This window comes from Melospiza melodia, chromosome 12 (assembly GCF_035770615.1).
Source record: "Melospiza melodia melodia isolate bMelMel2 chromosome 12, bMelMel2.pri, whole genome shotgun sequence".
Classification (NCBI taxonomy): Eukaryota; Metazoa; Chordata; class Aves; order Passeriformes; family Passerellidae; genus Melospiza; species Melospiza melodia.
In genome coordinates, this window is record NC_086205.1 from 21456873 (window position 1) to 21476176 (window position 19304).

At 42.6% G+C, this 19304-nt stretch overlaps 1 protein-coding gene across 1 annotated transcript; it reads right to left on the minus strand.

Annotated features, from left to right (window-relative positions):
- Nucleotides 1–16: 16 nt before the first annotated feature.
- TTC14 (tetratricopeptide repeat domain 14) lies at nt 17–9028 on the minus strand. The gene is made up of 12 exons (XM_063167236.1): nt 8857–9028; nt 8657–8778; nt 8240–8439; nt 7787–7871; nt 7568–7697; nt 6829–6981; nt 6100–6171; nt 4948–5067; nt 4746–4868; nt 3915–4032; nt 1882–1991; nt 17–1445 (listed from the first exon to the last, which is right to left on the minus strand). Exons 1-12 carry the CDS (start codon nt 9012–9014, stop codon nt 491–493), a joined length of 2346 nt encoding a protein of 781 aa, XP_063023306.1. The 5' UTR covers nt 9015–9028; the 3' UTR covers nt 17–490.
- Between the last annotated feature and the right edge of the window lie 10276 nt (nt 9029–19304).

Sequence of the window (19304 nt, forward strand, 5' to 3'; positions counted from 1 at the left end):
ACCCAGACACAAAAAATTTTAAAAAATTAAGAAAATTTAATGATCAAATGGGCTATATACATTGATGGCACATGACTTCATTCTGTTATCCCTTTTCTATAGCTGGAACTGAAGTTTGATAGAAGAATATCAACAGTCAATAGTACCCCAGGGACAAGGAAAACCAAGCCCAGCTGTTGTTAAAGTGCATATGTGATGTGAGCACAGCTAACTACACCCAGGGGTATCAAGGGATTTCAGCCCATCAGACAGAATGTTGTACAGGAACACCTCAAATTAAGAGCACAGGAAACTTGTATTTTAAATAACTGATATTTTATGTAAGATATTCTTCCATCTCTTTCCACCATATGATCTTTTAGAATTCTTTGACACTCTGAAATGCAGAAAAAATTCTGCCTTTCTCTCACTTTGTGTGTGTTTCCTCACAAGATACTAAGTTAAAAGTTGACACAACTACACTCATCCAAGTAGTGTATTCTCAGGTACTTCACTGTTTCTTCTGCTTACTTCCTTTTTCCCTCTCAAACTCAGCTATCTGATTAAAAATGTTAACTAAGTTCTGGGGCAGGTTTCTTTTAACACCACTTTCTGCTTCTTCTGTACCATTTAATGACACTTCTTCATCTGGTTCCTTTGTTTTATCAGTCTCTTCATAACTTATTTTTCTATTCTTAGACTCACTTTCATTTTTATGCTGCCTGTCACTATCATAACCTTTGTCACCTTCATGTGAGCAGCTGCTAGAATATGACCTGTACTTCCCCCCTGACCTGCCATAATAGTCAGACCCTGGGGACATGTAATACCTGTCTTGACCTGAGCCATGTCTCTTAAACTGCTCCCTTCTCCACTCTCCATCCCTTTCAAATCTCCTGTGATAATGCATCCTGGGTTTATAATCTGATTTATGATACGAACCTGAAGGACCCCTCCAACTGGAGAAAAATCTCTCTGGTTTACTGTATTTTTCAGTTTTGCTATGACTTGGCTGACTTCTGGAGCTACTGTAAGAATCTCTTGAATCTTCAGACCTACCTCCAAAAGTGTCTTCATCATCACCTGAAGTCCTCGAAAAAGAACAGTGTCTGTCTTTCTCTTTTCCCTCCATTTTTGGGCACGCTACGCTGTCCTGCCTTTCCAGCAGCTTTTCCACTTCAAAACTTTGGTTAAGAAAGGAAGCAGAGGTATCAGCTGGAGGGGAATACCACTCCTCTTTCCTATTCTGATCTTTGTAATGGGAAGAAGCTCTAGATGAGCTTTTTTTGGAGCTGCGAGCAGACTCAGATCTATGCCGACGCTTTTTCCTACATTTCTTGTGAACAGAGGAAGAGGAGGAGGAAGAAGCTGATACATCTGATGATGAATCGGTTGATGATGAGGAGGAGGAGGATGAAGAAGAAGAGGAGGAGGAGGAGGTTGATACTTTCCTTTTCTTCTTCAACCTAAAAAAAATAATTAATCTGTGAGATAACCTTCAGTGTCAGGCAAAAACTACACATAGAAAGCAAATCTGCATACCCCAGCTTGAACTGTGAGGTGGGAACAGAAACTGAGCCTGATATGACAATTTTAAATAATTTCTTCATCAACAAATTAAATCCACTGAACATTTTGTTATAAAAGACCTCTTCCCAATTTCACGTGGCATTATGCTTTGCAAATATGTTACATTGCAAAGTATTCCTTAAACAAATTCTCCACACACATCTCCATTAAAGGTTCTGTGCACTAAAGGACACTATCCACAGAAACATTCTGAGGGAAAAGCAGCTTACCCAGGGAGAAGTTCTCCCCAGCCTGCTGTTTGCTGAGATGGATTGCTCACAGTCTCATCTGCACTCACTGCCACATAACCAGCACACTGAATGGAACAGTTACCTCTTTTCTTCTTTTAAGAGCTTACGCAATTTTTCTGCACTTGTTTCTATTTTCTTTGCTTTCTGTTTCTCTTCTTTGGCAGCTTGTTTCTCCCTCATTTCCAAAGATTTCTTTTTTGAACCCAAGCATCATAAAAAAGATTACATTAGTAGTGTTAACACAGGTATTAACCCCCATTCAACCCCATCCAAATGTATACACCAGGAATGTTTTACCAGGATTCCCAGACCAAAAATGAATATTGTTCAGGAATTTGGTATTGGCCATTGTGACAGGTTTATATTTAAGGACCATATTGCAGTTTTTATTCCATTAAAAATATATTTGACCAGTCATTGCAGTGGTACCCATGATCCAGCACACCAGGAAGCATAGAGCCCAAAAGTTATAGATAGAATATGCAAAAATATTTTTTACCAACATGTAGAAAAATATGGACAAAACCCCCCAACAACCAAAAGAGAGAGAAGAGTTTGAGGGAAAGTGTCATCATTATTGTAGTTTACAAGAGGAATACGGCAGAACCCAGTTGGAGATGAATTCAAGTTGGCCATGTTTGAATACAAACCGTGAGGTAACAATTTCACAGAGCAGTTTGATGCAGAGTTTACGTAAGAAATCAAGTTCCAGGGGTTGGGTGGTGATGAGCAGCACCAGACGCAGGCACAGCAACAGCAGTTCCGTTCAGAGGGAAATGCATTGGAGAAAAACACATAATCAGAATTACAGGAAAACACACTGCAGTTATTTCAGCCATTCTACACGGGACAGTATCAGACTTATGTACTAAGTTACAGGTAAATGCAGGAGGGCATCTAAGTAGATAAATAATTCTTAAACTACTTAAGTCCATAAGAGATCAGACTTCTGTCACTTACAGCCCTACAGAGTCACTCTGTTCAGGTTGAGCAGGAAGTCTGATTTATAGTTTTCAAAGCTCAGCAACTGTCTTAACAGCTATAATAAAGGAAACCCTTCACTGCAGCCAAGGCCATGCATAGCAACAAATAACAGCTGTCATATTCTTTATCTGCCGCATCAGTGACCCCAGGAGAATGTCTAAGGAGTAACATTTATCTTCTACTTGCTGAGAATATTCTTCATCATTTAACTGACACCTCTTTCTAAAGCAGCCAAATGCAGGTACTGTTCAAATTACACCTCTTTATCTCTGGTGTAGCTCAGTTTTATCAGATTGTCCTATCTCCTCTTCCCCCTTGTTTCCACACATCCTGTCAGCATTATGGCTCCACCAACTGAAGAACTGCTGACTAAGGCCATCTACCCCAGCCTGTGTACATCCTCACATGCAGAAGCACAGAACAACACAAGCCTGTTCCTCAGTGCTCTATTTTACTCTTTGACCCACTCTGGAAGACGACACAAGCAAAGGAGGAAATAAAAGGGAAAAGATGACAACTCAGATTAGCACAGAGACCCAGCAGGCTCACCTGGGAAACATGCTGCGTGCAAGGGAAGAGAGAAAAAACCCACCAGACAACAGAGGAGAAAGCTGAGATATTCAAACTGTCTGCCCACCCACCCTCCACCTCCTGCTGTTTTCCTTTAAATTACCTTTTAATTTCCCCTCATGTGAGCTCCCTGTGCCTCAGCTTTGCCAGGTGTTACTCTACCTACCCACGGACCAAGTGTCTGGCCAGACTTTAGTAACAATGTTTATTTGGTTTGTGGAAATGTTTTACAATTTCAATATTTGTATTCAGAGAACATTTTAAATTAACCTCATTAATCACCCTGTGTGATGGGATATTCTTATCCCTGCTTTGCTCTTTCCCTGTCTCGACTGTCTGGCCTTTCTTTACCATCCCAAAACAGTGGGGTCACCAAGAGGTACCTTTCTTCTGGTAGGTACAGCCATAATGCTCACTAGAAAACATTTACTCTGGAGTAGGGAAGCAGGGAATAAGACAAACCATCAATTTAACCCCTCCTTGTTCAAAGGATTTAATAGGATTTTTGATGTTCATTTATTGCCACTGAGAGCACCGTATGAAAAGAAAGTAAAGAATCACCTGCATGTGCTTACGGAGCTTTGTTAAGGCCTCTTCTGCTTCCTGAAAAGTCTCATCCAAGCTCAAGGCTTTTTTATAATAAGTCTCAGCATTTAGCAGTTTCTCTTCCTCTTCCAACCTAAAATTCAAGTGATGATTCATATACAGTTAGGACACAGATTTTGACAGCTATTTCTTATTTTAGGGCTTTCTTATTTACAAGTATTTCTTATTATCACTCTGACACTATCACTGCATCCCTCTCAGACCCCCTCTACCATCTCAGCTCACCTTACTAACAACACAATACAGTATTTCTGACCTTATCATCTCCTAATTCTGACCTGTAACACTATTCTTTAAAGTACAAATTCCAGTTTTAAAAATACTCTTCTTATAACAGGGCTTAAAAGAAACCTATTCCCTGAATATTCAAAACTAAAATTTTGCATTCGAGTGGGTCACCAATATTTCATCAGAGTAACAGAATGTAATTTTGTTACAAAACTTTTTTTTTTAAAAATAACCAAACAATCCTCAACCTTCTGGAATATATTCAACCAATTCAGAGGACTTTATGCTAGCCTGGTATCCTACCAGTGAAAGGGTATCAAGGATTTAAAAGGATATCGAGGATTAAACTCAAATATTTTGCCAGGATTTTAACTGGGACAGAGGACAGAGTGTAAACCAATTACACAAGGACAGATATTTCCAAGGACTTTTATTTTTCTTTAAACACATAGCCAGGAAGGAAAGATGTCATTTTGTGTCCTCACTAGAATGGTATTAAAAAAAATATTATGAGAAAACTTGTTAACAACCAACCAAACTCATAACCCCAACACTTACTGCCCGCCTCTTTCCACAAGGGTCTGACACAGATACTTCCTTGCATTTCTATGGGTAGGACAATTTTCTAAAGCAACTTCAAAATCCCCAATGGCTTTGTTCAGACTTCCTTTGGTTGCATACCTAGAACAACAAAGTTGCATATGAAACAGTGATGCTTCTCTTTCACAAAAGGGGTAAAAAGTGAAACAAGCAGACTTACAGAGCTCCACGTGCTACCAAAGCTTCAACATTTTGGGGATCAATTTCCAGAGCCTTGTTGTACTCATTCATGGCTTCCACGTGGCGCCCGACCTTAAAATAATCCACCCCAGCCTTTACACTGGAGAAAAAACAGAAAACAGTAGGTACAATTAGTCTATGCAGATTGTTCTGTTACTTGCAAATTATGATTCCAAACAAGAGACAGGTTAAAACCTGACCTTGTTATTGTGTACTTTACACTGGAATTTCAGTTAGCTGATACTGACCTAATTCCACAAAAATGTATTGTCTTTAATCCAATATCTTAAGGCATTCAAGAGCATTTCTGCAGACAGTGCTACTATATTACACTGTTTTTTATTTATGGAATTATTGTTTAAGCAATTTTCTGCACAAAACTATGTGTGACCTACCATCATTAACCTTGAACAGGCTTAATTATATCCAAAGCTAAAAATCCCCATTAGAGCAATGGCACAAGGTGGCATGGGCAGATGGTACATGCTCAAACCAGCTCACCTCACACAAATATCCTCAGGCTTTACATTTCATATTCCCTGAACATTTCTTGCACATTTTCCAAGAGATTAACTTATTAGAAGAGAATTTATATAAATTGATTTAAAACAATTCATTACAGATTTTTCTTAAAAATTAAAATAAAATTTAATTTAACATTATATGCAATCTTTTCTGCAATTAACATTGCAAGTGCACAGCACAGTGTAAAAGCAAAAGTAAATATCCAGGGCTGCTGCTCCATTAAACTTTCCAAAGACAGCAAGTGCACTTGTTACATCTACAGTCTGAGACTTAAATGACTTGACAAGTATGAGGTCATTCAACACTCAATTATAAACCAGAAGATTGTGTGCTTGCTGTTATCACAAATCTTGCTCTCAGCTCCAGAATGGGTCAGGATATTAAAAATATTCTAAGAACAACTCCCTTAAACCTGACACACATTTTGGAATTGAATCTCAGGACTTTTATCTGTCATACTCCCACTTGGCAGACAGATTTATTTTCAATAAGATCCTGGTTACATTGCCATACTTCAGTGGAAAAACTGTTTCAATGTGTGTTTTCTTTGCAGAAATATAATCTGCAACCCAAACTAAAACAAGCTTTGAAAAGAAATATCACGTACCATTTCAAAGCCCAAGATGCAGACTGCTTTTTCCTCAATGCAGGGGCAAAATCTTCTTCACTGAAATTTTTACTTCAAGGAACAAACAAATAAAAACATCAAACTGGCTGTCTGAGTCTTCAAAGTTAAGCTTACAGTATGCAGTAGAGTTGAAATAAGCTAAAATATTATTTGTCCATGCCTTGCTGTTCTCCCTCAGTCAGGTCTGTTCTTTCATATTTTTGAAACCAGTTTTTCCCAAACCATTCTAGAAGTGCTGAACTGAACCAGTACAACTGCAGTACATTTAATAAAAACAAAGTCCACACCTGGTTTGAGCCTAATATACATAGGGGTCACAGCATCCATCATTGCATATATTTGACTCTTATTTTACAAAAGGGGTCAAATCTATTAGTAAAATAAACAAGAAGACATTAGAACCTAAACAGCCCACACTTCAATCCACAGATGCTGACAGCAGCTACACAATACATTCTGTAAGTATCTGATATCAAACATTGTGTGTGGTAAGGTGTCTTGCTTATTCAGAGCAACAGGATTTCAAATGCAAATTTCTTACTCTAGAGGAGTTTGCTCTTAAATATTTAAGGATGTGTACGCTGCAGTCATGCAAGTCAAACTGTAAAAGGTTTAAGTGGTCTAGGACTCCCACTCACAAGTCTAATTCAATGGATTAGAATAATCTCCACAGAGCTACAGGAGAGGAACAATGCAAAAATCACTTACATTTGAAGACTTCTCAGCAAAGACGGTGGATTTGACTCACTTAGTCCCAGTTTTTCTGCTAAATATTCAACTAATGATGGATTAGCAAATCCTGGGGAACGATGCAAAACCTCTTCAAATGTCTCTCCTGTGTTGGCAACTTCCAGGCTTCGCCTTCAAAAAAGCACCAATGCACACAAATGAGACCTCAGGCTCTGTGCCCTATTTCATCACTTATGTTTAGAATAAAAATGCCCACATGGTACCTGTATTACTGCTCACAAACTGCTCTCTTCTACAGGCACATATCTTCCTGCTATTTACTGACCCTTGTGTCCTTTACCCCAAACGAGCCTCAGAAAACTATTTGGGCACCCATCCCCTATTGCCAGGACATAAAAAAATATCACAGACAGCTGTGTCCCCATCTTCTAGGGGGAATTTTAAAATGCTAAGAATTAACATTCCAGTCTCCCAAGGCTTTGGGGTTTTTGTATTCATTTGTTAACACAGTCCAAAAGCAACAACTATCCCACCCTGTCTTTTAGTTTCCTTATATTTTTGGAAAGAAGCTAAAAAGGCAACCACACCTACATATCCAGACACAAGTATGCTAAAGAGAGGGACAACAAGGAGGATGTGACCAGCCCATTAAATCAGAAAGCCCTATGAGGAGTTTAAGGGACAGCCAGCCTGTCAGAGATGCTCTTCAGACACCCTGACTGCACCCAGCAAGTGCAGCCAAACAGCACATCCTTACTTATAATGCAGTGGGAAGTCATCAGAGGTGATCACACCCAGCTTTGTGCTGGAAAGCTTGGGTGGAAGGGCTGAGCTGTAAAGTGACACTGCCAGCTTCTTGTGGTAGCGGTCAACGTCCTTGAGCGCAGCTGCAGAGATAATTCAGGGAGGGATGAATTCACAGAAATGGCTCAAACCCCAGGCAAACCCATTCCTGACAGCTTCTGCAGCCACTCACCTCGGATAAGGTCTCCAGTTTGATAATACGACAGAGGATCTCCATGGTTGCTTTGAGGAGGCACATCCCTCACAGGACACAGGGCCTGCAACAGAACAGAGAAGGAATGTCATAAATGAAGACATAGGGTTGGGGTTCTTTTTCTCCCCAAGAGCATACCAAAAAAGATTACTTTAAGCTTAATGCACATCAGAACTGCAATTCTTAAAATACAGCTTGGCTCAAGTAAAAACTCATGCATCCACAAATGATGAACTTTTCAACCCAATATGTGGGTCACTGCTGTGAAAGACATGTTCACTGGCTGAGCAAAGTATCACAAACTGCCCACAAAATCAGGCACTACCCATCATCCCAAAGCTGTTTCACCTTTACACATTCCACTCCACTAAGAGATACAAGAGGCAACAAATAAATGTCAAACATGAACTATTGACCAAAGCTGTATCTTACAGTGATTTCCAAATCTGCAATTTCCCGTATGACACCACTTCCCAGACAAATCAACACCATGAAAAAGCCAAATTCACGGATAGATGTAATCCTCCCAATGACGATATCGCCCCGCTCGATGTCACGGAAGAACAGCTCTCTCCTCTCCTCCCTGGGCACCTCCAGGAACCTCTCCAGGGGCGGCATGACAGCGTAACACTCTGCAACAGGGCACAGCCAGTTACAATTGGCCAAGCTGCACCCCGACATCACAAAACATTTAACGACAGCAAAACACGTGAAAATACGATTTCCTGGGCTAACAGGAAGCTCACGCATAGCCTATAAAAATCAACAGGGGAAATTTTAAGCCTCTTTTTAAAGATAGGGCAAATTGAAGTGCTGTCCTTACAGTGTGACCGCCCCCAACTCACACACCCTCATTCTCCTCGATGCTGTCCTCGATCGGCCCGTTGGGTTTCCACGAGTGCGCGAACAGCAGATCCGCCTTCTTGGCGATGAAGCGCTTTATCTCGGTGTCGATGCTCGCCCTCTCTTTCCTGGGGGAAGGAGAACGCGGTGAGTCGCGCCCCGCGGCCCCTCACGGCCCGCCCGGCCGCTGCCCCGGCGCCCCTCACCAGGCGGCCGGCGGGGCCCCGCGAGGCGGCTCCGGGGCGGCCCCGGGCGGCGGCAGCAGCCCGCGGAAGTCGGGGTTGTCGTGCTGCTCGGCGCGGAGCAGCGACAGCAGTGCCGGGCCGTGGTAGTTCAGCGCCTGCCGGAGCAGCTCCCGATCCATCCCGGCGCCAACGCCGCCGCCGCCGCCTCGCCCGGAACGGGAACCGCCGCACGGGCAACGGCGACGGGGCGGGACCGGGCGGCCGCAGCGCCCCCGGCGGGCGGGAGGACCGCGCTGAGCAGCGGCGGCGCTGCCCGCCCTGCTGGCGGGCCCGTCTCTAGTTTATAAACAGACAAGAATGAAAGAGAGAACAGTAAAAAACACACGGCGCAAATTACACAGATTTTCCCCACGGGAATCCTGCCCGGTTCGGCAGCGGCGGACGGTGCAGGCAGCGACAGACGCGGTGCTGCCGGGAGGGGGCGCTGCGCCCCCGCCGGCCCCGGCCCGGAGCGCCCAGAGCGGGTGACACCGGCGGTGTCACATATCCGAACCGGCGGTGTCACATATCCGAACCGGCGGTGTCATGTATCCGAACCGGAGGTGTCACGGCCCGAACCGGGGGTGTCGCGGCACCGCCGCGTTCTCTGGGCGCTGCCGGGAGCGCGTTCGCTTCCTCGGGAGCGGCTCTGGAGCAGCACGGGCGGGTCTCGGTCGGGGCTCGGCCGGCGCTGCCGTGTCGGCCCCGAGTTACGGCTGTGGAGCGCAGGGAAAGCCAGCGGAGCTGGGGAAGGGGCTGGGGCACAGTGAGGAGCTGCTGAGGGAGCTGCTGAGGGATCTGGGAGAGCTCCGCTGGAGGAAAGGAGGTTCGGGGGGGACATTGTCACTCTGCAGCTCCCTGACAGGAGGGTGCAGCCAGGCGCGGTCAGGCTCTGCTCCCCGGGAACCAGCCACGGGACAAGGGGGAACGGCCTCAAACTACTCCAGGGGAGGTGTAGGTTGGACACTTGGCAGAATTTATTAATTCAAAGGGTGATGAGACGTCGGAACGAGCTGTCCAGGGAGGTGCTGGAGGCGCCATTCCTGATTGGACGTGGCATTTGGATCCATGGTCTAATTGACAGGCTGGTGTTGGGCCACAGGTTGGACTCGATAATCTCAGAAATCCTTTCCAGCCCAGTTGGTTCCATGATTCTGTGACTAAAGGAGAGAGCGTGAGCCAGCACAGCAGTGCAGGGCTGAGGCTCAGCTCCACAGTGTTCCTAATCCCCGTTCCTTGCGCTGTCCCTGGCCAGGGTCCCCTGGCACAGCCTACAGGTGACACATCCTGGCTTTACTGAAAAAGGGAAATACGGGCGATTCCCTTGTCCTGGCTTTACTGAAACAGGGAATACGAGTGATTCCCTCATCCTGGCTCTCCTGAGACAGGGAATACGAGCAATTCCCTCATCCTGGCTCTCCTGAGACAGGGAATACGAGCAATTTCTTCGGCAGAAGGTGATGGGCTGAGGGCACAGCCAAGCTGCTGCTGCGGGCCTGGCGCCAGGGCAGCCGCCCTGCTCCCCAGAGCTAACTTTGGATGCTAAAAAGACATTTCACTCAGGAGGCTCTTCATGGTAATCACCTCTCCAGCTAATGGAGAAAGGTGCTTAAAACCAGCTGGAAATAATCCAAGCCTATTAGAAGGATCGCAGTTTTTCAGCTCCCAAGAATAATTTGTCCCTGGCATCGCGTTTAATAATTAATTTTAAAAGGGGAGGTGGGTGTGGGAGAAAACCCACTGCAAACAGCATAATGTCACTTTTTCCCTCAGTACAGGGCTGGAGAAAAAATAGCAATCTGGCTGTCAGCAGACCAGGGACACGGACTCCTCTAGGAAGCAGCATGACTGAGAGGGCAAGGATCATATCAAAGACTCTGGTCTCAGAAGCTCACTTCAAAGCCAGTAGGGATATCACTGGTGTAGCAGACTTGGGGAAGACACTGGAAGGGCAAATTTATATTTTAGTTTCATTTCACGTCCCCCTGTTTTAATATAAAGGAAGATAAAGGAGGCACAACACTTACTATGTACCAAACAGCTGCCAAGATTTTGATTTAGAGTCTTCCTGATCTGTGTGAGACCAGGTGTGCTCTTAGATTGCTGGTTACCATGGTGGGGAAACACCATTAACACCAGATGGAAATTTCTAGATATTAAGAGTGATTAGACACAGGTTGACATGGAATATGCACCTGCATGGATGCAGTGCAAACAGGAGCCTTTCCTGGATGAGTTTCATGGCAAGAGCAGTGTCCTGAGCAGGGTGGCACAACTGCAAATAGTGGCAGTTTTATTTGAGGCAATGGTATTTTGAGTAAGAGTTAATTGGTGTTGCTTAGCAAATACAAGAGCTAAAAAAAAGTTGTTTGAAGCATGAACTCTGCTTGTGTAAGCGTTTCCCCAGCCTCATATGCAGATACACACACACACACACACACAGTGTACAAGAAATTAGGCATTATGAGTAGACTTCCAGTGTGTTACAACTTCTGGACTTAAAACAGGAGCCAAAAATCACTGTGAAAGCACACCCACCTACAACAGCAGATTCTTCTTACAGACATTTTCTTTGTTGTATAAAATCAATTGCATTTCAGGAAATTCAGTAATTTATAGCACATTAATACACAGAAGGTAGATTAGTTGCCCCTAAACACGACGGCTAACTTCATTTTCAAAGTAATCCATTCTTTATCTGGGCCAAACATATCCCAAAATTGTCTTAATCAAGCAAACTAAATTACCCCAAATAATTCCAGCTTCAGAAACAGCTTTGCCAGAGCAGAGTATATGCTTGAACTTGTAATTTTTGTTCCTATTTTTCAGGTTATAGGAATGAACTGAGAAGTAATGTAAGACTGTATGTTGTTCCATCTCATCCAGAGCACACAGAAGCTTTTGCATCCTTTTCTCTCATAGGATACTTCCTGGAGCTTCACTCTGATTTTAAAAACCTCTCTCCAGCTTTTCAGTGGTGGAAGTTTTCTGCTTTTCTTTTCATTCTTTGCTTGCTTTGCTTCAGCTGCCCAATAGGAAATGCTTTTGATAAAAGAGAATAGCAGCCACCACAGTTCAGACAGGAATAATGATAAATGGGAGAGTTTGGAATAAAGCCAGGGCTATACACACTGCTCAGGAGATGCCAGGCCTGAGGATGGGGCATGCTCCATATGCTGTTAATCCTCTGTTCCATTGATTTAGGAACTGCCTGCATGAGTAGTGCCTGATCCCATCTGCTGAGTAAACACGGGGTGGGCAGGAGTGTCCTGATCCTGCAGGAGAAAGCAATGCAAGTCAACGTCTCACCCTGCTGGAGGAGGAACACTCCGGATACTTTGAAACCAGACGTGTCTGAGCACGCTTGGTGTAGATTTCTGACAGCTCAGGTCGGTGCATGCTGAAAGGCAGCTCACAAAATCCATCCTGCAGCCCTTAGCTCCCACAGTAAAAAGATGATGAATTTACACCTCAATGGCTTTGGACCCAGGGTCAAACTCGCAGTGATATTGCCCCTGAACAACCCCAAACAGCCCTGATAGAACTTCAAAGGGGGTATATGAAATACTGAGCAGATTTTCATCCAAATCCAGTGAGCACAGCTTGAATGCAACAAAGTCAAGCTGCTTCTCAAATGTTTCCAAGTATCCAATATCACTGGTGAAGCTTACAAGAAAATCTCATTGCAGGAATGAATTTTGCGCCCAGAGCTCAAAGCCACATTTTATCACTGACTAAAAGATTAGATTCTCCAAGATCATACATGTCAAAGTATTATTCTCTGTAAATTTTGGGCATCTTTGAAGATAAATTTTAGCCTGTTGCAAAGAGGAGTGAAATATTCAACTAAATATGTCCTTTGGGCTAAGAAAGAGCAAGCTAATAGCAGTAATGAGAAGGAACATGAAGAGTTGTACTTCCAGCTGTGTTATACTTATGGAAAATTCTGCCAAAAGCAGCCCTGCTCCCTAGACTTGCTAATTTATGAAGCAGCAAAGAGACTGTCCAATATCCAAGATATTATTTTAGCTCAAGACCAATGAAGGGACTTTCAGCACAGATTAACTGCTAGCCAGTTAATAGCCCTACTGTGAGGAAAACAAGATTATATCTGCAGATATAATCATAAATATGATGGAGGAAATGTGGAGACAACCCCAAACTCTGAGTGATGGAGCAACCCAAGCCATGGCCATTCAAGCATTTCCCTTTGTAATGAGTTCATTGTTCAGTCCAGCTTTGGCATGGTCTGTAAGAGAGTACACTTTCAGTGGTGTAGACTTACCTGGAGTGTGCTCAGCACCTGTTTTTGGTGTCAAGGACCTTTGCACTTCTCAGATTTCTAGAAAGATGTAGACAAAGAATAGTCAGTTGCGTGTTATAAATATACAAAGACAGACTGTGGGAACTGCCTGGGCTCTGAATCGACAGTCTGGATTATTCAACATTATTCCTGCTGGAGTCCAACGGGAATAATGGTTCAGAAATGTCAGTGGAGACCCCCCTGGGAGTGCTGTGGGTTTCTGTCAGGCTGCAGGCAGTGCCACTGCTGAACCTTTGTGCATTGGGAGTTCGGCTTGTGCACCAGTGCAGCGTTCTGTGCCTGCACAGCAGTGACAAGAGCTTAGAGGTTCCAGGTGAAACTGAAAAGGTTACTGCAGGAAACATTGCCTTTGACATTTTTTTACCCTAAATTGAAAACCAGACTGTGCTGAATGAAAGTTTGCTTATTTGGCAGGAACCCCAGTCAGGCAACTTAGCAGCAATCATGACACAGACAATATGTACACACCCACCTGTACAGCTTGCAATACAACTAGAAATCCTGCCTGCAGAGCAAATCCCTGTGGTACATGGGGGCTCAGCAGCAGGTATGCTGAGCAGACAGGTTTTGTGAGGTTTTCATGGATTTTCCAGCTTCTAACTCCACAGACTGGCAGTATCTCCAGCTTTATAGCAAGGGGGAATCATCCTGGTTTTCCAGTTTTAGAGTGATTGCACCTTAAAGCAGCATCAAAACTTTCCTGTCAGCAGAGTAGATCACTACTTAGAGCTCAACATTACATATCCAGGGTGTAGCAAAATACAGTGTGGATGTTTGACCTCAAGGCTGCAAGCACTGCAAGGAGATCTTTAAGCATGCAGCTTCTCTCAGTTATTGAGCCTCTCATTTGTAGTAGAGCAATATTCACGTTCTCAGTATAAAATTCTTTTTCCAGAAATTTGCATTTTTATAACTGTCATATAACATGCATGCACTCTCAAAAGTTGTTCAAAGGAGTCTCTAAAAATATTTTGAAGATCTAAACCAGTTGGAGTTCTTCTATTTCTGGTAAAACAAGCTACTTATTTATGTATCTCATGGTCAGTTGCTCTAACATTCAATTTATGCAACATGTGCAATAAATACTGCCTAAATAGCAATCTACAAAAATCAGACGTTATTTTCTCAATGACTTGCAATGAACCAGGCATGTAACCATGGTCACAAACTAATTAGCAGCCTCCTAACTTCTTTTAAATTTGTCACTATTTAAACTACACTAAAACTAGAAAGTTGAAACTGCTTTAATTGACTTATGAAGAGCTAAACAGTTGGCAATATAAATTCACAATACAGATTAATTATCTTAATGTTTGCTCCAATTTAATGCATGAGCATACCTTGAAAACAAATAAAATGTACCAAAATTATTTTTGTCTTTAGCAGGTGTATCTCTCATTAAAAAAGATAAGCTGAATTGGTGTGATATGATTTCCAATTAATTTTTATCTCAATAAGAATTTTTTGGAGATACAGTGATTAAGGAATACTTTTAGAAACAGAAAGAGAAGTTAATTACAGAATTATCTGTTTGATATAATTCCAGTAAGTAACAGCCATAAGTAGATATTCATTAGTCTCTCAACAAATCAGGTTTGTTTTTCCTATCAACCAAAAGCAGAGGCCAGATGGAACAGTGGAATGCCAAACTGATGCATGGATATGATATTTGTTTGTTTAAACATTTGGTGAATTCCTCACAGTGTTAAATCCAGAAAGCTGAACTTATTTGCAAGTAAATTAACAAGACATGGAAAAAAAATATCTTCTCTGAATTTAATAATTATCTTTAGGTTTGTAATTTATTATTAGAAGCCTCCTGTTTCTATCATAAAACTTTTTAAAATTGTAAGTAAAACCTGTTGCCTGGTATTCCAGTCTGCCTTTTGGCCCAGTGAAGAAACTACAAAGGCTGAGGCAAAAACAACTGCCCCTGGTTTAATGGGCAGTTTTGTGCCTCTGAGGGATTTTGGAAGGAGACTTTGTGGACTCCCACTGACTTCAGCAGGTTTCAGGTTAAGCATGAAAGACAGAAATTGGTAACTAAACTTTCTTTGCTTTCCCTGCTGTCTATAATTATGATTTAATCAGAGCAATCAAGTGTCAAAGTCCAGACATGGTTTGGCTGGAGCTTCTGGCATATAGGAAATATACAGGTGTTAATTTCCTCTTGATTCTTGTCTTATGAAGGCAGTTGAACAAAATACATAATCACAGGGAATAGAGGCTCTGAATCAGATGAAAATCTAAAGCAGAAACGGGAGGAGGTAGCTTGAAATACGAAAAAAAGAAATACAGTGAAATAAAGATGTGTATGTGTGCAGGTAATGACCGTGACTTAGAGCAGGAGAAAGGGACCTCTGCCAAAAGTACAGCAAAGGCCAGAACTGCGCTCTTACAAAAAACCCCAAACCAAACCAAAAACCCAACCTTCAATACTGCGCCCCAGATCAAATGCAGAGACAAATGAAATACAATTATGCATTCCATGCATCTCCCTTTTGTAGCACATTTTACAACACTGATACCAAATTGTGTTTTTAAAGATATTGGCAACTAAAAGCAAGGAATGTACCTAAGAAGAAGTCAAAAAAACCATAAGCTGGGCATCTAAATACCTTTGTGCTTCTGGCCTAAGAATGAATGATAATTAGTATAGCACAAATTAAGTTTTTACATATGCAAATGGAATTGTTTTCTGTCGCAACTAATTACAGAAGTAGCTCTGTGCTGATTTGATTGGGAGTGAGAAATAAACATGCAAATCTAAACCACTGGTGTCTAAAACTCCCCTCTTGTAATTGTGATGATCTGATCCTCCTACAGCTGGTAAATATATACATGGGAGACTGTGTGTACGTGCGTAGGAGAGCAGTAAGTAGGAGAAAGAAATCCAGATTTTTCCATCTGTACAAAATGTCAACATACTCTCTATGAAAAGGCATCAACAAAACCCTTGTAAGCACAATTCAGGCTACTCGAGTTATAATCTGTTATCTTCACTGGCAGTGAGGGTTAATGAAAGCTCCAATACAATGTTTCTTCAGTTGAGAAGCTGCGAGGAAATGATGTAGAGCTTTCAAAAATGCTGTAAAGCTTGGGTAGTGCCAGATAGCATGCGTGCAATTTAAAGTTTAAACAGAAGGTTAATAGCCCAGGAAAAGGTTGGTCCTGAAAAGTAACGCTTCAGGCTGAGGTGGCTGAAGTGCCTGGTTGCCCACACCAGAATGTGCCTCTGAGAAATTCTAGTGGCAGCCAGGAAAACTGATAATTGTCAGGTCCTCAATGCAGCCTGCTATTTTTTTTTCACCTCTCTAACCTGGTTTGTAATCTCATAATGTAAATTTAGGTCTTCACTTCTTTAAAGATGGAAAAACCTGCCTTGTGTTAGGAGCGATCACAAAGTACATCTGAAAAATATGAAGAACAGTTTTTCTTCAAAACTGCTGAATTTAAATGAATTTCAGCATCCAAAGAGAGTTGTGGCTCCTGCAATCCAGAAGAGGTTTGGAAATTTCAAAAGGGGGAGGGGATTTTCCCCAGACTGTGAGGGTTATTTTGGCATTGAGTGCCAAGATAAAAGGAAAAGCCTTCCCTACCTAGAGCTACAAGTGCCTTCTTGTAAGGATATTTTACTGGCTCAGGTGGTCAGAAACTACAGAGAGTCTTTGACAGACCAGTCATGGCAAAGTGCTGTCAAAAAAAACCCCACTCCACCAGCAGCATGTCAAGGGAGGATACATGACAGGGAAAGGATAGGGAAAGAAGAGTGGGATACACAATATTTTCAGTAAGACCAAATTAATGTATCCAAACATAACAAGAGCTGCTGTGGAACTTTGAGATGTAATGGCAGGCTCTGAGCAATAGTTCCTGCTGGTACCTAAAATGGACCATAAGCCTCTGCATTCAGCTTCAGAAATTGCACTCACACAGCTGAGAGATGAAACAGTCATTTTGGTCTCTAATAGCTGTGTTAGAAGCCAGAAAGAGCAGGAGAAAGCAGCAGCCTGGCTATTCTGATATACCAATCCTTTTTTTCCCCCTCAAAGTAAACATATTATTGCTTTGTAATTTAAAATAATGATCACTGGAAAAATAAATTATATTGTAAAGCAAGATAAGAGTACAAGAGTTGTTTAGCTTCACTGATACCAGAATGGAAATACAGAAACTTTTTCTGTAATTGCAAATAATGCAGACACTGCTTTGTAACTGAAAAAAAGGGAAAACCATTATTGGCAAAAATCTGTAGATTCTTTAGGTGGAAAAATACACAGCACAAATTGTTTACATTTTCAGTGGGGAGCATCCCTCGGTGCATCAAGCTGTCACACAGCTTAGCAGCATGACACATCTTAGTGATTAAATGCTGGCTCCCTGGCAAAACCCAAAAAACAAAACAAATGAATTTTTCAGTGGAGAAAGCTACTGTTCTTTAGTACAGTGGCTCTCACAGCCGAAAAGAGGCAGCAGCAGGGTGGTAGAAATCAAAGTCACTCAGCAGGTGAGCTGTAGTTTGAATGTACCTCTTCACAGGGTATCTTTATCTGCTTTTGGTCTCACTCCTCTGTTGGGGTAAAATGCACCATCACTTACAAGTTTGATTTCAGATGTTGACCATGCTACATGATGGACCTTGGAAAGCAATTATTACATCCCTTCACTTGTTTTATTTGGAGGCTCCAAACCAAGCAGAGTCAACCCAGTGACTCAGATGCATAAAACCAGAGCAGTGACAAAGCAGGAGCAGTAAAGGCCACCTGTGAGAGGAAGGTGAGCAGGACAGGAGTGTCAGGATCAGGGCTGGGAGCAGGGATCAGGGTCAGGCACAGCCCAGAGGTTGCCTCAGCGATGAGACAGCTCCAGCTGGACAAGCAGCCCGTGGGTTTGGGTCTAGGCTCAATTCTGGAGGTCAGAGCTCACTGCAGACACAACTGCAACAGGGCTGCAGAGTAACATGGGGAAAATTATATTAAACCCTCAACGTAACAGCAAGTACCTAGGGAGAGCAGGGGCAGGCCCTCACTTCTAGTTTTCTTCATAGTAGTTCTTGGCAGAGAAGAAGCTGATCTCGAGCTCAGCCCATTAACTCATCCAACTCAACTCCATTAGAACATGAATTAGGCCCTGGCATAAACTCAGGCTTACCTCTCTGGCCAATGCAAAAGTACTTGGAGCAGATGGCACAGGTCCTTTTCATCATGCAAGTACTTGTATGTGACTCATCAGCCAGTCTGAAAAGCAGAATTATCTGTATTTCTTGCTAAGTTTACACTTTGTTATGCCCCAGCTGTTCACTGGTACCAGTCCCACCGATATGTGCTGAGGAGTCAGCTTAGGCTTACTTGGACTGGTACAAAAACAGTATTATTTTTTGGGGTGACTTAGCATTGTTTACCCACTTTTGTTTTCTTTGTGCTGTTTGCAGTTCCACAGGGGTCACATTCAGCAGCTGATCACGAAAATACTCTCATTAGATCAAAGAAAGCAATGAGCAGTCCAGCACTGTCACATGGGGCTGATGAAATGCACGAGCTGACACTTGACAGGACAGCGATTATCCCAGAGTTTAATAACATGTTAATCATCTTAGGAGTCATTATTTTCTCCCAGGCACACACTGTACCCCCACACTGACATTAAAAAAATCCCCAACAAAACACACCAGAGGGTATTTCTGCAGGGCAAAACATACTGGAAAACTAAAAAGATGCTGTGTATGAAAATGGTTTCTTCCACTGTCCTAGAACACAAAACCACCAAAAAGGTGGTGCTCTTTTTGTGCAGCTCTGTGCTACTCATCCCAAATGATTTTGAATATAATTGCATAGACTTTTATTTACTGAATTTAATAATAATGTGGATGTGAACATGCAATGTAGTCTTGGCATATGAACACAAACATCAAAAACCTCCCCCCACATGCATTATGTTTTTTCCTATGTTGCAGAGGTTCCTGTGGAAAATCTGTATTTGATTCATCTTTAGGTGACACACCTAACTGTGACTTCCAACAGAGTTGTCCGCGCCAGGTGCAGCTTTTAGTATTTTTTGTCTGCATTATCTGTGATTTGAGGTCACAGCTACTTTCATATACGATACC

Excerpts from the sequence above, each read along its gene's own strand:
- TTC14 (XM_063167236.1), bottom strand. The coding sequence starts at position 9,014 with ATGGATCGGGAGCTGCTCCGGCAGGCGCTGAACTACCACGGCCCGGCA. Across the intron at positions 7,872-8,239 it reads TTGCAGATTTGGAAATCACT|GCCCTGTGTCCTGTGAGGGA; the intron begins GTAAGATACAGC and ends GTTCTGTTGCAG. Across the intron at positions 7,698-7,786 it reads AACTGGAGACCTTATCCGAG|CTGCGCTCAAGGACGTTGAC; the intron begins GTGAGTGGCTGC and ends TTATCTCTGCAG.